We start from the raw sequence: 18,210 nt of genomic DNA on the forward strand, positions 1-18,210 counted from the left end.
ACAACAATGTCCAAAACAGAATTTTCCAGTTGGCATCTTTATATACAAGGTCCAAGAATGGTAAGAAATGAAGTTTGTGGCAGTGAGAACTTTCTAGCTACACTAATAAATAGTCATTAGCGCAGGGTTTCTCCCAAGACCTCCTCACCAAAGAACTGGTATCTGCAGCAAATGCTTCATGAGAAAAGGCACCCAGAAGACCAACTGACATGCTCAGACCATCGTTGTGATGTATGTACTCCTGTTTTCACCACTATCACCAGGGACTTTCAAATTTTATATTATTCTCCTTAAAAATAGATTTTACAAATCTTCGAACTCCTAATCCAGTCCACTTATTTAAGCTGAGGACTACTGGTATTTATAAAGTGGATGATGACTCTACCTTCAAGGGATTACATCCATTGCCTTCCTTTTAACAGGTTTCATAGTTACTGTTCTCCTCCTCCACTAAAAATATCTTGGATATATTCACCAACATATTTCTAGAAAGGCTGAACTCTCCATATCTGTACCCCATATCTCTTATGTCGCTCCATCAATTACCTCCTCCACCAACAAAAGTGTTGAGGGAGCGCTCTGAAACTAGGTGTAAACGCTGCTCCGAAGCCTGCAGTCCCTGAAGCGACTACTCTCTTTTTCTCCAAAAGCAAACCTCCCGCACACACAGTCCCTCTGCTGCAGCGCAGGCGCTTTCCTAGCTTGTCCCAATTTCCCACCCAACGCCCTCTTGATCACCACCATTTCCTGATGACTTACTCCAAACACTCTTTTCACTCCCCAAGTCTTAATGTTATTTCATTTCTCTGATCAACTAGTAACCTTTACTTCCTTTATAAAATTTTGTTTTCAATTATATGTGGGACCTAGGCCACTGGAGGTTACTGGCTCAACGTCACCCTCAGGCAGCTAGTTACAGAGGCGTAATTTGAACACAGATAGGCCTGTTGCCTGAACTGGGCTCTTAACAATGTCTTTGAACTGCTTTTCAAAGATGAAGCAAAGGCTCTCCCAGGGGGGAGCTGTACCCACCACCTGAATATTTATAACGCCATCCTCTGAAGCAGGGGTCGGCAAACTATGACCCATGGGCCAAATCCAGCCCGTTGCCTGTTTTTATAACTGAAATTTTACTGGAAACTAGTCGTACTCCCTCATTTACATACTGTCCATGGCTGCTTTCTCATTACAACAGCAGAGCTGAGACTGCAAAAGAGAGTGATGGCCTGCAAAGCCTAAAATTTTTATTATCTGGCCCTTTACAGAAAAAGTTTCCTGATCCCAATACTGATCAGCCATCTTTGAGGTTCATAATTTGCTAATTTAAGGACATTTATTACACTCATCTATCTGCTGTAAAATTAGGAAGATGGAATATCTGGAATAATCTAATAATAGCAGATACCCCAAAATGTGAACTGCATCAAATTCAATCTCTGCATGCCAGCAGTTATTGGGATTTGGATCTTTGAAACCATCTTGTATGTCTGAACTCTTCCCTCGCTCATTTGTGAAGTCCTCTCTATTCAATCTACATGACAGCTTACAAGCCACCCCCTATTCTGTTTCTACTGCCTGATCCCACTCCAGTCCCATTACCTCCTACTGTATCACCCCAGTTGTCTCCCAACCCATTTGCCATACCAATATTTACAAGTGTCCTACACATGAATATCACAGGGCAAAATATTTCTTAAGCAAACCAAAAATTTCACATGAAGACTCTTCCATATCATGTTGCTATCCACTGAGCTGAACCCTCATCTTTGCATTCAAATTGGCTCCATGTGCTAGAAGGGATCATGCTCAGCGAAATAAGCCAGAAAGAAAAAGAAAAATACCAGATGTTCTCACTCATAGCAGGAATTTAGAAAACCTAAATAAGGGATCAGGAAAAATACTAATTATAATAAAGTAAAAAGCAAAATCAACAAGCAACTATAAACCACAGACACACTACAAGGTGGGGAGAAGGGAGCAGGATCAAAACAAGGGGGGATGGGAATTGTATGGGGACTATAACCAAGATGAAAATGTATACATTGTGCAAATATGAAAAATGATGTAAAAAATATATAAAATAAAATAAAATAAATTGGCTCCATGTTATGATTTCAACCTATATCTCAAACTAACTGCCCACTAAGTTCCTCATGTACTTACTAGGCAGCATATACTACATGAGCAATGGAAATACATTGATGAGAAATTCAGCCCCTGTCCTCAAGAAGCTCAAAATTTATTTAGGAAAGACAGATGTAAAGAAAAAAAAAAAAACCACCCCAGACAGAATGAAGTGTTTTAGGAGAGATCTGAACAGGAAACTATGAGCACAGAGAGAAAGCAGGACAGGAACTAATTCTGGCACTGGGGGCAGAGGTGATGAGGGTAGAGGACAGCCTCACAGCCCTCAAAGAGAAGAAGGATTAAAGAAATAAGAGTGGGGAGAAGAAAAGAAAGGATACAGGATGTAGGAGCCCTACCACTTCTCATTTTCTTTTCACCAAAATCAGTGGTTTTAAACCAGAGGCCATTGTGCCTTCCCGGGGGTACCTGGCAACGTCTGAAAGCATAGCTGATGCTCACTACTGGGTGCTACTGGCATTAGTGGGTAGAGGGAAAATACTTCTCAACTTCCGAAAACACAAAGGACAGATCCCCACGCCCCCCACAACAAAGACTGATCCAGACGAAACGCCAGTAGTGCTGGGGATGAGCAACCCTGGTCTGGAGCTGGGAGAGGCAGAGGTCAGTGAGGGGATCTAGTTGAGACAATTCCAGGATGAACCAGCATGGACAACACCCAGAAGGCAGAAAAGGAGGATGGGCCAGGCCTGGATAGCCCTGCTTACCGAAACCAAGGGGAGAATGAAAAACTGAACAGAGAGCAAAGTTACAAGGTTCCATGCCTAGAGGCTCATGGACAAGAGGAGACTGAACTGTCAAGTCAAGACAATAGCCATGAGAGGATGGAGAAGACACGGGCAGAGAGACCGAAGCAGAGGCTGTCATCAGGGCTGTCTATCACACGCCACCCAATTTGACAAATATTTATTGCACAGATGCTACAAGACGTGGTGGGGAGAACACAGAGATAAATAGATCATAACCTCTGCTGCAAGAAGACTGAATTTCAATAGGGGGAATCAGAGTTTGAAAAAAAATAGGGAGAATTAGGTTAAATTCTCTATCTTTGCTTACGAAGCTGTATGTCTGGCATAATTAATATAGTTGCCAATATAAAATATTTGTTACTTCCAAATAGCCTGATGGCTAATACTATTTGAAGAAGAACAGGATGCTTTCCATAGAGTAGTCCACCAGAGGTTTTACTTTCCATTGAGAGAAACATAGAAAAAAAATAAAATAAATTCAATATCTGAGAATGTTCTATCCCACTGAAAAACTCTTGAAGCTTATGTGTTGGGTTTTTTTTTTTTTTTTAAACTTTGGGTGGGTTTTATTTCTCCTGAGGTTAGAAAACCATGTAGAGGACAGCTCTTTAAATATTCCCTTCAGAAGGAGCCTCAAATTCAACATGAGGAGATAGTTAGAGAAATCCCTAATGGCACAGCCAACATACATTTTTCATAAAGTGATTATCCTCCTGCAGTCTCGGCTTCCTAAGCCTTTCCCCCCTTCTATAATTGTTTTCCTTGTAGGCCAGGCAACAATTACCACTGCTACAAGACCGAGCAGGTTCACAAGCAATATATTTTACAATACATAAGTGTAGTGTCTCTGATATCTGGTGCTTTTATCACTAATTGCACTATAAAATGCGCTATTAAAACAGGGACAAACAAGATTGTAAAAATCACATAATGGACCATGACCACTTACAAAAGCCATTCATAAACATTACTGTAACACTTATTTTTCTTTAATTTTCCCATTATAGCATTCTTTTTCCAAATATTCACTTCTAGAAGATACTGAAAAGAAAGAGATTTGGAAATTGCATAACATACGTTCTTGCCCTTGGATATATTGTTTTATAAGTTTGCTCAAATTTAAAATTATATAGAATGTCAGACAATGTGTTAGGAACACTCAATTTCTAGGAGCATCTACATGATCTCTTGAAAGAAACTGTAGACACAGCAAATGCATTTAAGCTGTAATCGCTATTCAAATTTTAGAGCATGGGACTGAAAGCATTAAAAACAAAATCACAGGAAGATTTCACTAGACTTCATTAGAAAGAATTCCAATCTATGAAACATACAATATAACAAAGCCAATAAAACATTTATATCTTGGGGAGAGACAGAAAGATCAAATATTACCGCCAATTACTGGAAGATATGGGTTAATGGAACTACCTATAGTATCATGTCATTAATACTAATTCACAGGCAAATTTTCCAGTTGTGAATGAATGTTTCAACAAACATCTTCACTACTTATTCACAAATCTAACCATTAAAAAAGAATCAGGAATAACAGAATTAAAATAAAATTAATTTTGCTGCCCATTAATAATTCTAATGAATACTTAGATGGAACTAGGAATTTTAAGTAGTGACTTAGTGAAATATTGGGATTGTCTGTAGGTTTCATTTATCAATTAGCAGAGACAAATTAGTTCCAACAATGCCACAGATCACAAGGACCGCAACCCAAAGAGTGGCCAGCCTCTACAAAGCTAAGACAAGCAGCCAATTAATGAAATGGGATTGTTTGTTCTTTTAGGTTGGTGACCTTCCGGAAACTGAAGAAGTAACTAATGCCTTGAATTCAAGTGTGCTGTGCTGTGCAAGTGTGATGGATTCACGGAGAAATGCCAGCACCTGTTCTCCCACATACCTGCTCTCATATTTTTTTCTTACACCCTTGCAATAACCTATTCTGAGCAAGATCAGAATCTACTTTTTAAACAAAAAAGATAAGCCACAACTAGACATTTTAATTGTACCTAAGTTACTATTTTTGCTCCTGGAGCTACTAACCAGGACTCAATATTTCAAAAGGAAGACTGTCAGAAAGTCAAAAAGATTATATATAGAACGTTTGTTCTAATTTCAGAACCTGAAATCAATTCAGTAGGAATCACTTTTCAATGTTTTGAATAAGAATAATTTGCTCTTTCAAAATGCCAACTATTTAAAATATTCTAAAAACTCTGTTGAATAAACCTAAATGCAAATCAGAAGCTTATTTTTCACCACTATCATCTCCCAAATATTATCCCCCACAAGGTATTAAAGGAAGTTAAATGGGGACTGTACATGAGCCCACGTATAAAACTTACTTTGTCAGATGCCTCGGAAGCCAAGAGGTTAGTGGCTAGGGTTTGCAGCTTATGATGGGCCATGTTTTTAAGAGCCGCGAGGCTCCGTCTGGTCATCGCCTGTTTTAGGTTGACTGCTGGGTGACTAAGGGAGTCGACTGCAGCAGGAACAGCCTCATCGCAAGCATTCAATATCTCTACTGCTGTTATTCCCATCACACAGCGATCCAGGGCACCTGGAAGACATACGCATCCACAAATATTAAAGAGCACTGTAACATTCTAAATAATTTCTGAAGAAAGGAAAATGCATGGAACTTCATCAAGTGAAAATAGGTCTTATCGGTGTCTCCCAGCAACATTTTCTTGTACTCCCTTCCTCCGGGGCTCTTCCATGTGGCATTACCTTCACCAGTCCATCAACCATAAAGCCCCACCACAACTTTCCAGTACAACCAAAATCAGAGCCAAGATTTCAACAACTCTCTCCAGGGTTTTCCATTGTATTTCAAACCCCAAGATGGCCTCCTAGCTCGCGCCATACCATTCTCTATTATGAACTAAATTTCTATGACTTCACCTTCCTTTATTTTGTCTATCCATCCTAAACAAACCAACCAAAAAAAAAAAAAAACCCTGAGTTTTACTATCTTTCAAAATTTTTTTCTACTTGAAGAATACCTGAAGTTTCTCTTTCTCTAGGAAACTTCCACAGAAATTTTAGCTACTCATTCTGTTTGCAATTTTTTAATTTTTTATTCTTTACACCCAAATGCTTCTCTGTATTTGTGAAAACAACTACTACTACCTCTAACCAAGCTTCTTCATTTGGCCATCCTTTTCACTATCACCATCTGTGCATTTCCTGGCTAACTTTAGGGCACAAATTCCTTCCTATAAAACTGGCAGCCCTTCTACATGCTTTGTTTTATACAGTACCTAGCATCATATCAAGCAGAGAAGGGTCTCATTGTGAGAATGTGTGTAATATTTTAGAATAATGAAATGATGATGGAGTTTATTTTGATTCATTCAGTATTCTTCCAGTAAATGCCATTAACAGAGGACAAGTTAATTTTGAAAAATAACCATAAAGGCCACCAGAAAATTAACTTTCAACAAGATACAAAATGTTTACAGTGTTTTTTTGAGGTAGAGTTAAAACATCCAAAAATATATTATGTTCCCAATGTCAAATGCAATGATGATTTGCCCTTCATTTCTTAGACTTTTACCCTTTACTCACTCCCCTCTTTCCATAGTACTCCTACAAGCTTTTCTTGGTGATTTCAGTATTTATATACATTATCAACTCATTGGCTCTTTAACAATACATTTTGGAAGGTGAGAAGCAAAAGAAGAAAATGCTACCTGAAATTTTCCATGTATGTATGAAATGGAGAATGTGTATTATCACAAAGGGATTTAAAAATTCAAAAACGTACAAAAATCAGCACATCTGAGCCTTTCACATATCCCGATCTCTTGGTTCTTTGAAGTCCTCTACTCCAATAAATTTTGTCCAACCCTTAAGCCACAGACCATGGTCAAATTATAATCTTCTCTTTACCAATAAACAAAATTCTAACATGACCCAAATCCAAACATTCCATTCTCTGGTGCAAGTTCCCACTCTTTGCTCCTTCTGATTCCAATAATTCCTTGTTGAGGACTGACTCCAACGATTCATTAACCTATCATTGTCCCTTGCTTACCCCATGTCCTTACTAAAACTCTATCACCCCTCTTCATAACCACAGCTTTGTCCTCGTCTCACTTCCTTGTATGAATTGAGCAAACTGCAGCCCTGGCTGGATTCTCTGTACCCGTCCCCTCCTCTGCACCTGCACAATGAGGAGGGAGTGAATGACTGACACACTGATGGATCCACTTGACAGGCACAATCACTGATAGCAAGAGGGCCTGTAGTGGTGACATCTCCACAGATTTTTCACTTTCCCGCTCTCCCACTTTCTTATTGTATAATAACTTTCCTCTCCTCTGATTTTCAACACTCCATTTCTTGCCCTTATCCAGGGGAAAATGTTGTTCCCCATTTTACTTAGAAAGCATTAGAAACGAAGCACAAGCTCTCACCACTGCATCTCCACTCACATACCCGACAGTAATGAAAACACTCCAGGCTCCGACCTAATGCTGTCTGCCCCTAAATGCAGGTCAGCGTGTCAGCAATTCTCCACCTTCTCTTCATCACTTTTGCCCACCTGCTACATCATTTCCATCTGCATATAAACATGCAATTATTTCACCTGTTTAAAAGCACACACAATTGACCCAAAATCTCTCTCTAGCTGGCATCCTATTGTTTCATAATCTCCCCCTAAAGAGTTGTCAATATTTAGTAGTCCAGAGCTTTCTCCTCCCATTTTCCTTTAAATTTAACTCATCAGATCTCACCACGTAACGTGCACAGAACCTACTCTCCACATTACTGACTCCCACAGTTCCCAGTCCTCAACTCTCATTTACTACCCGGGGCACCAGGTCCTCCGCTCCACTCCCTGCGATACTTTTATTCACTTGGCTTCCAAGCAAACATATCCTTCATTTTCTTCTTCTCCCTGGCAGCTCCATCTCTGTCTCCTTTGTTGGTTTCTCCACATCACAAAACTATATCTTACAACCTCTTCCTTCCAATTCCAAAGTGAATTGTTCAAAGGGAAGAAAGAAACCCTCTGATTGATTATACTTGGCTTGACCAAGATTGTAAAAAAATACCATTTTTCTCAGTCCTTTCATTCTTTGTATTTTGTCCTATAAATTTTTATAGAAGAATAAAAAGCAAAAATGTAGAAGATATAGAAAATTTGATGATATAATGCCATACAGTGTGAAACAGACATAAAATCAAATCTCCGCCATTTAAGTCCTGTAGACAAAGGATAAATGTGTGAAAAAAATCAAAGTTGTTGCTTGTTACTAAAATCTCCTACAAATTATAAGAGACTGGCATGGAGTTCTACCACCACCAATTATCTTTTTAATTTTACTAACAAAACAAAAACCATCAATTTAAGTAAACCAAAATTAAAGCATGAAAATATTTTTAAAAATCAGTTTTAAGCAAGAACAACATATACACTAAGACTGTTTGTAGGAAAATCTGAATTTTTGATACACTTTTGTTTTTGGTTAATCATGCTTTTCATATATGTTTCCAACAGATGTAAATGTATATTAATTCACAATTCCCTGCTACATTTGATTAGATAATTAAGTTTAAAATATGACAAATGCCCATTTCATGAAGTAAACGCAAAAGCAGAAGAGTTCAGAAAACTTTGAGGGACAGAAAATCAACAAAAAGATCACAAAACAAAATTGACAAGAATTCATAAACTAATTTCTATTAATACTTAGCAAGGGCTACTGGAGTAACTGGACTGATAGGAATGGGCATAAGAAGGGAGAATCACTTTTGTTACATAGAAAAGATGATAAAAACAGACAGACACAAATGTTGTTTGGTTTGGTAACGACTGGATAAGAACACCTTGTAATATTAGCCATCACATACAGCATGCCGCCATCTCCCAAGTAGATAGGATTTTGACCTTGTCAAAGGCCTGTGGGAACACCACTGCATGCTTACTGGGAACATCAAAAGTGAAGAGAAGGTTGATTCCCGAGGCACACAAGCAGCTTGAGCAGAAGCTGCTACCCTAGGTCAGTTGCTAAGTAGAAGTCAAGGGGTTCATTTGGCCAAATCTTGTTGCTAGTTTTTGGACTGATTTTCTCCCTATCCACAGATGTGAAGGAATAATAATTTCCCATGGCCTCACACGTGCCTTTTCATTGCTACGGCATGTAATAAAGATGACATCCTGAAAGAACAGAAGGTTGTGGATCCATTTCAAATTAAACTTTCTATTATTAGCTTCCATTTCATTTCATTAGAAACTGAACACTGAAAATGATGTCCATATGAAGGGAAAAACATAAAAGAAAATGCTGCATAAAAGTGGAAAGGAAGGCCACTGTGTTTTAAAACAAGACACATCAGTACAATACAAATAGTAAACAAAGAAAATTATACAATATGCCTGAATAGTTTTAGTGTAATTAAAGTCATTCATAAGAAACAGCCCCAAAACATCAAGAGGAGGCATCCATTTAAATACGTTTCATACCTCAAACCTTGGCTGAATCTGATTTATTTAGCTTCATTTTTTATTTATTTAATAAATAAATAAATTTAATAAATAAATAATGTGACTACCTTCAGGATGTGCCTTACTGGTCCCCAGGTACTGTTATATCACTAGCTAAAGTCTGAACAACAAGGAATAAAGAAAGCACACCTCCCATTACGCTTGAAATCCAAAATAAATTCTGCTTCCATTCTTTTTATTTTAAGAATGCCATTAGCTGTTTACCCAAACCCGAAGATTAGAATTGTGAAATCTGTGAATGCTGTTTCATTTAAAATGGGCTTAATCATATGAAACTGGTTATAATAATATCCTCCAGTATATCTTTACCAAAGTATTTCAAATATGAAATATTCAGTATCATCTATTTAAGTATTTGAAAATTTCAGGAGTACTATACCCTCTTCCTATATCCATTTAGTTCATTTTTTAAGAGTCATAGACAAGCTTACCATATTTCTGCATTTAAAATGTATTGTCAATGTAACATTTATAGTACTTTAAAATTTTACAAATGTCATTATTGTTATAAGAACTTACTCTGCTTAGTACTAATTCCCTAAGAAAATACTTCTAAATGTATCAATACTTAAGTCCTACTCACTAACAAGTAGCATCTTTTGATAATAGTAATGTGAAATATGCAGGCTTGGAAGTACAGATACAAACTTACAAGCTCAAAACACAAATAAACACAAAATATCTACTACACCAGGAAAATATTATTTATTCTCCCAGCAACATTGTAAATTAGGAACTATCTTTAACTTTATTTTACAAGTAAGAAAATGAGGGACAAAGGTCCAGTGACTTAGGGTGGATCAGAGGTGGCAAGTGGACAACCCTAAATTCAAACCCAGTCATCTAACATCGAGCCTATGACAAACCTTGAATATTTAACTTTGTAGGAGGACCACCTTAGGAAACACAAGGCCACACTGCTCACCAGACAGGCTATGACAAATGGACACAAAAGTAAAGCACGAAATTGCCTATGCCATCTAACAGCCACACTGGCTTTAAAGATGCCCAGAATCAATAATAAAGAGAAATATGCCAAATGGTGCTATTTACCATTCATCTAATACTTTCATCGTTTCTAATACTTTCATGCTTTTAAATTTTGACAAGAAAAGGAAAAGCTAAATGCAAAAGAAACATAGTCTGACACTCTTTAAGAATGCTTCCTGTAGGCAAGACTGCCTACACAACATCAGTTAAGACAAGGCCTATAAATAAAGACCACCAAAGACTATAACAACTTGTCCCAAAAAGACTTAGGAGAATTACCTACAGTATCACAGTACAGACAGAAATGTGCATGTATTCTGATATTTAAAAAGACTATTTAAAAGAAATGAAAATATGAAGGGAAGGAAAAACACTTAGTAGAAAGATTATACTGTAGGGTAGAAATGTAAAGAAAGGTGTAATCACTGATCATCTTTTTTTTTTTTTTTTAAAGATATTTTTTTTTTAATAGAGGCATGTTATTTATTTATTTGTTTGTTTGTTTGTTTTGTTTATACATGCACTGGGTACAGTCAGAAGCACGGGAGGGTGAGAGAATTCACCAGAGCCAGAGCGGGGAGCAGAGCAGGCAGAAGGACCGAAGTACACTGCTGAGGGGAGCAGCGGGCGGCAGGGGAGGTCTGCGCGCCATGTGGGACCCTCCTCCGGTGGCCGGGGAGCAGCCGGGGATCGAACCGGCGCCGCAGAGGCCGCGGGCAGCTTCTCAACCCAGCGCTCAACCGCTGCGCCACCGGGGAGGCCCCCACTGATCATCTTTTAAGATAGCAAAAGTAAGAGATAAAATGTGTTTATGAATGATGAAACTAATAAATACATTTAGTTATATACTTACAGATTTCCAGGAAAGACAATGATATTCTCAGCATAAACATTACATATTGCGGCATGTACTCTGAAATTAAGCAATACTTAATCTATCCTATACCCCATACATAACATTTTTTATCCTGTTCTCTCTAGAACTTCAAACTTTTATTTTAATCACCACCTCTATTAACAACTGTCCCCTACTGCTTTTCTCCTTTGCAAATAAAAGAGGATTTTTATCTTTCCCCAGTATTTCTGAATTAAATACAAAAATGGTTCCTTTATCTTGCTCACTGATTCCTTTATGAATTATACAGAAATTGCTCGTTTTTGTCTGGTGTCTGGATGTCTGTCCTAACCGGTATACTATCTTTAATTACATACAGGCAACTTAAAACTTAACTTTTTAGTTATCAGTGACTTGACTACAATTACGTGGCATATAACAAATAAGAAAATGTTTAAATACTTCTTTGTTGAAGGTGATGAGAACATTTAGAAAAAGCAGCAATCAGAATAAAAGTTGCAATCTTCTTTACATTTTAGGGCTGTTTTCCTCCTATGAATGGTTTTTAATTTCTAGGAAATCAAAGACACCCATTTCATTTATATGTCAACCTCTTAGCATCTGTTCTTACCAGTATCCATTTGCCAGACGTACACAGAGCCATCTGAACATCCCACCACTAGGTAATCATCAGAAGGCCTCCACTTGATGACTTGAATGGGGAAAAGGTGACGAGATGCCAGCATAATGCACTTTTTCTCTCGCAAACTTAGAAGTCCCACTGAGTGGTCACTGGCTACAGAGCAGATGCAGTGCTGCACTCGTGCCTGAAAAGACAAATAAACCCTCATTACGTTTGCATTAAATTCAGAATAAAATGATCCTGTCCTCTACAACTTAAACCAAAATCAACCATAGATTTATAACCCCTGAAAACAAACCATGATATTAAGTCATGTTGAAAATGTGTTCCTTTATATTATTAAAAAAAAAAAGAAAACAGTTCAATCATCCCAGCACTTAAAAGAAATACTGAATGAATCCTAGATTAAAGATGGAAAAGATGCTTTGGCAAATCTGCTGTTCAAATCCGAAGATGACCTTACTGAAATGAACGCTGCTTATGAGCAGACAGAGCTGGACAAAAATTGATCTGTTATTATGTGTTCTCTTTCCACAGTGTGAACTTTCCTTTGTCAGCTGCTCGAGCTGCATTCTGCTGTGTTTCTTTCTGTTTGTGTCGCTGTCATTTAGACCCATGCTCTTCCCTGCTCCTTTGCTCAAAAACAATACCCTCATAGTTGCCCTGCCACAATCGTTTCTTAAGAGCCAGACACTTTGTATTATCTACAGACATGCTGCACAGCTTCTGTCTCTAATGTCAGCAGGTGCACCACCTCAACCGACACACAATGGCCAATTAAACATTCTGCTCTGTGTTTTCTGCTCATTTCTAGTTTTTGCCTTCAATTCCTTTTCAGGAAAAGATGGAATATGGATAATCAAACAAAGGTGGTAAAGATTTTCAATAGCAACAGAGAACTGAATCCACAACCTAGAAAGTTAAATATCAAGCCTTTCAAATTTCTGTAAGAATTTACAGGCAACTTAAAACTTAATTTTTCAGTTATTAGATTATACTTTCAGCTCATAGTGAGGTGAAATCAAATGAACCCAGCCATAGTGCAGACTGGGGTTGTTTATTGAGAACGAGACCTATTCTATCCTGTGTGTGTGTGTGTGTGTGTGTGTGTGTGTGTGTGTGTATCCTTGCTCTGGATCTGAAGGAGAAATGTCTCATCTTAAACCTGTCTGACAGTCTTCACTGAAACAGACTATTTTTAACTAAAGAACAGTATTTCACCAAATGGTATATCGCACTAAATGGGAAATGTTGACAGGTGTCAGATAAAAAACACAGGGGGTAAAGGCAAATGTGCATAGGAAATACAAATTGCAGTTGTAATTTTTATGCACAAAACTTCCAAGAACCTTCAACAAACAGATATAAATATGACTGTCTCTACAAGGGGGATACAGTATCATTCAGGTGGTACAAAGTTATATGACCAAGATAATCTGGTAAGACCTAGTTTTTGAGTAACCCACTTTGGGGAAAGCTGCTATATATCACTGGTTCCTTTTAAGTTTGGATAAGTAGGAAACTCAGGACTGAATTTTCTACCTCTAGTGATATGGAATCTTGAGCAGATATTTTTGAATGTAACTCAATGGCTCATCTGCTTTCTTATCTCATTTTTCTCTTCACTGAGATTTAGCTTTATTTTGATCTTATTGAATATTTATTTTGATAAACAACACAACATCAATTTTAAATGAAGCAAGACATTAATAAAACAAAGATAGTAATAGTCAACTATTTACTTTGTTCATAAATCCAGGTGTTTTATTCTTTAACTCTGTATTAGCTTTACTTATTATCCTTTTTAAAAATGATTATTTAAACACTGTAATCAGCATAGCAAGCACTCAGTAATTTTAAAAGTTAAGAAAACTGGGTCTCCCGGGTGGCGCAGCGGTTGAGCGGTGGGTTGCGAAGCTGCCCTGCAGCCTCTGCAGCGCCGGTTCGATCCCCGGCTGCTCCCCGGCCACCGGAGGCGGGTCCCGCATGGCGCGCAGACCTCTCCTGCCGCCCGCTGCTCCCCTCAGCAGTGTACTTCGGTCCTTCTGCCTGCTCTGATCCCCTCTCTGGCTCTGGTGAATTCTCTCACCCTCCTGCGCTTCTGACTGTACCCAGTGCTTGTATAAATAAATAAAAATAAATCTTTAAAAAAAAAAAAAAGTTAAGAAAACTAAGTTTGGAAAGATCATGTCACAAACCTTTACTAAAACAACATATAGAATTCTCTTAAACAAGCATTTATTAAGCACATTTATTTCATGTTCCCTAATAATCAGCACTCAGGTGACACATAAAACAGGATTTCTTTCTTTAAAAAGACATATTAATGGGGCCTCCCCAGTGGCGCAGCAGTTGAGCACTGGGTTGCAAAGCTGCCTGCAGCCTCTGCGGCGCCGGCTCGATCCCCGGCTGCTCTCCGGCCACCGGAGGAGGGTCCCACATGGCGCGCAGACCTCTCCTGCCGCCCGCTGCTCCCCTCAGCAGTGTACTTCGGTCCCTCTGCCTGCTCTGCTGCCCGCTCTGGCTCTGGTGAATTCTCTTGTCCTCCCGTGCTTCTGACTGTACCCAGTGCATGTATAAACAAACAAGCAAATAAACAAACAAACAAATAAAACATGCCTCTATAAAAAAAAAAAAGACATATTAATGACAGAAAGGTAGTTTACTTGTGGCACATAAAAAATAGCTTTTTAATTAAACAGTAATGATAAATGGAGACTAGCAGAAGGGGAAGGTAAGGGGGGTGAGGAAGGAAAAGGGGAGGGGGCACAACAGACCATGATGGAGCATTGTGGGTGCCTTGATGGTGGATGTGGTATGATAACATACATTTAAAGAGGTGTGAACCTATACCCCTAAATCATAGATAGTGCTATTAACCAATGTTACCTCAATAAAAAAAGAAACATTTTTTTAAAAAAAGAAAAAATCAATATGAAATGACATCAAAATAATAAAATAGGGCCCCCCCATGGTGGCACAGGCAGTTGAATGCAGTGCTGGTTTGATCCCCACTGGCTGGCAAGATACCCACATTGAGTGGCAGACCTCTTCTGTCTCGCCCGCTGCTCCCCTCAGCAGTGTATTTCATCAGTCTGCCTGTTCTGTGCCCCACTCCATCTCTGGTGAATCCTCTCACCCTCCCACGCATCTGGCCTGTACCCTGGTTTTTGTATGCATGAATAAATACATATTTAAAAAATAATAATGAAAAAAATATTCGAGGGCCTCCCCTGGTGGCGCAGTGGTTGAGCGCTGGGCTGCAAGGCTGCCTGCAGCCTCTGCGGTGCCAGTTCGTTCCCTGGCCGCTGAAGAGGGTCCCACAAAAAAAAAAAAAAAATAGATTCTAATCTTAAAAAAAAATTAAGTAACAAATTAAAGTGGCCAATGATGCCCAAAAAAATCATTTAAACATAGGCAATGTTAGAATAAAATGGTAAATACCATGATGCCTTTATTTTCAGTTATTTCATACAACATAAAATATTTACATGTTTCAGCCATACATTGCTAACTAAAGGTAACAATTTTATATAAGGGATGTTTTTCTACAGCTTATGATTAGAACTGAGGCTTTGTATTTATCAAATACATCCATCATTCACTTTACAAAATGGGATGGTTATTATCTTAATGGTTAGCTACTATTTTGTACTTTGTAACACCAATCTGTCAAAAGTGCCCATTTTATTTCTTTTATGAAAGAAAACACTGCTCTTTTTCCCTATGCATGATAAACTTGGAAGAATGAATTCTAAACAGTATTTCCTTTTAACCATGTCCTTTAATCCAGCACTGAACTGCCACAGTACTCACATCTACTTTTGATTTCTGCCTCTTCGACACAAACGCCAAAATCTTCTGTAAAATGACCTAATCCTTAATGAATGCCACACATTTAACCAGCTCACTTGCTGGTCCCCAAGTCCATAGCACTTCACTGATCATATACTTTTTCCAAAGAGCAGAGACATGAGTCGAGGTGAGTATTTGTTGTTTTTTAAAAGGTGAAGTTTTACCAATATCTTTACTGTGTTTGGTGCTCCTTAAACTGATCTTTTGACAGATCTCAACATCTGAGGTGACACAAAACTACTGACAAGCTCAGAGCTACAAATTCTCTCTTCACCAGACAGACTGTCCTGTCGTTTATAACCCGGCAGAGGAAGAACTGCGGCCCTCAAGCAAACAAGAGGATTCCCAGAGGAACCTGACTTCAGCAGCGGCGACTCCTCATGAAAAGTCTCACTGCCAAAATCCTCCTTCTCCCCATTTACATGTCGGCAGGCAAGTCCAAAGATTCAAGAAACTGCAAACCACTCTTACACAAAAAATTTAAACATCTCCATGTTATCATTCTCACAGTACCAATCAAGAGCATACAAAGTGAACACTAAGTAATACCATTGGACCTACTTCAAAAAGTATGTGACATAATTTTCTAGAGGAAAAAAAGTGGTGGGAAGTATATTCCCGAAATTCTAGCTTTCTGTGTCCACAGGATGTAATTTAACATGACATATTTACATAAAAATGTTTTAGAAAAGTCTTATTCCTCTTTCACACAGTGCAGTAATGGTGAAAATTAGCAAGTGACATGCTCCACACACAAAAAAAATGTGGTCGAACATAAAAATGATATATGAAGCCTATAAATGAAAATAAGCATCTGAAGAGTTAACTCTAGCTTTAGTGTAACGAGCAACAGTCTGGAAACAGCCAAAATAATCAAGACTGAAAACAAAAAAAAAAAAAAATCAATATTACTAAGCCCAAGAAAGCATAGTTATTAGAGGTACTTAACTCACAAAAAAGATGGTTTTCTGCTTTTTAAATATGGATTAAAATAAATCTAATTTTTCTTCTTCCAAGAAAATGCTAGTCCGACTCATGTGAAGAAAACTGGCCTAGAGTAGAAATGGCCCAATACAGTAAAACCTCATTAATTTTGATTCCACTAATTAATTCTGAGTTGATGGTTACCTTTGCAGACTGTGTGAAAACAAATTAATGATATAAACAAAGCAAATGTCTAGCCTATTTAAATGTAAAAGGAAAAAAAAGACCATTCTCAAGCACTACTTTGGTATTAATTTTAATTCAAACAATGAACAGAGTAATGATAAATAATTCTCAGCTATCTGTTAAATGAAAGCACTTAAAAGATTTGCTAAAGCACAATTAACTTGGTTTCTTCTTATCTTTCTGCAAAATTATTAAAGAAATGCTTTTTAAAGAATGTTTTATACCTCATATTTCTCTTTGATTCACACCCAGCTTTCCCCAAATGAGTTGAATTAGCATAATTTCTTTATTATTGAATCCCAGAGATCTTGGTTATAGAACATTTACTTCACCTATAATGATGATCCTGTAATTTGATTAATTGCATTCTACCTCACTTTCTTCCATTTCTATCTGGAAAAGTCATCTAAACATGACTTAAACATGAAGGGTGTTATAAGAATATAATGTTTAAGACATTTAAATTATGTGATTAAAATAATACAAGAAAAAATGTGAACCTCATATTTTAGCTAAATCATTTTAAAAGCATCTATTCTCCAACCTTTTTTGATCACAATCCATTCATTTAATCTTTGCAATTTATTCCTACTAGATATCTAAATTTATAAAGCACAGAAGTACCTCTGTGCCAATATATCATGCACACTGTAGGACATGCAAAGAAACATTTTAAAGGAATGATTCAAAATTCAAATAAACAAACTTAAGAGGAAATAAAACATTATCTTTGAAAGGTTTTATTGTTAATGAAAGTAGATAGGAATACATATTTTATAAAATTAATTTTTTTGACAGCCTTCCTGCTAGATTGATCAAATGCTCATTGTTTGAACCTCATAATGTGGCTAATAAAAAGATACTAGTTTTCATTAGAAATCTCTCCCATCATTATTTTTTCTCCACTCCAATTTTTTGATGGCTAGCTTAAGAACTATACAATGTAATCTGCAAACCCCTTAATCAAATACATTTAACTGGAAGCAGTCAGTGAGAGCTATGTGGTCACCCTCCCTGTGGTGGCAGGACCTGTACCCCCTCAAGGGAAACGTCCCCACATGACGTGTGAAGAAAGTGAGGCACCAGTGTCCTTCTAGCTGGTAGGTGTTCATAGGTTCAATTTCTTAAGGTCAAAAAGAAGACATGAATAACAGTTTTAATATTTATCCCATATCCCAGTGAACTGTCTCACATAATCCACTTCAGCGACTACTGTTACCAAAGGACTTAGTCCACATAAACCCCATTTTAAATGTTTTATTGTCATGGAAGAGAATATGCACAGCATGGA

General features: G+C 37.7%; 1 protein-coding gene across 2 annotated transcripts in view; it reads right to left on the bottom strand.

The window, feature by feature from the left end:
- WDR7 (WD repeat domain 7) overlaps nt 1-18,210 on the bottom strand; it is a 286,826-nt gene that overhangs the window by 222,275 nt on the left and 46,341 nt on the right. For both annotated transcript variants that reach the window (XM_037508477.2, XM_054694021.1), the window contains exons 14-15: nt 11,883-12,078; nt 5,255-5,469 (exon numbers count right to left, since the gene is read on the bottom strand). In XM_037508477.2, coding sequence (XP_037364374.1) covers nt 5,255-5,469; nt 11,883-12,078 — 411 coding nt within the window. The remainder of the gene's footprint in view (nt 1-5,254; nt 5,470-11,882; nt 12,079-18,210) is intronic.

Source organism: Talpa occidentalis, unplaced genomic scaffold (genome assembly GCF_014898055.3).
Source record: "Talpa occidentalis isolate TD23 unplaced genomic scaffold, MPIMG_talOcc4v2.1 talOcc4.13, whole genome shotgun sequence".
Lineage (NCBI taxonomy): Eukaryota > Metazoa > Chordata > Mammalia > Eulipotyphla > Talpidae > Talpa > Talpa occidentalis.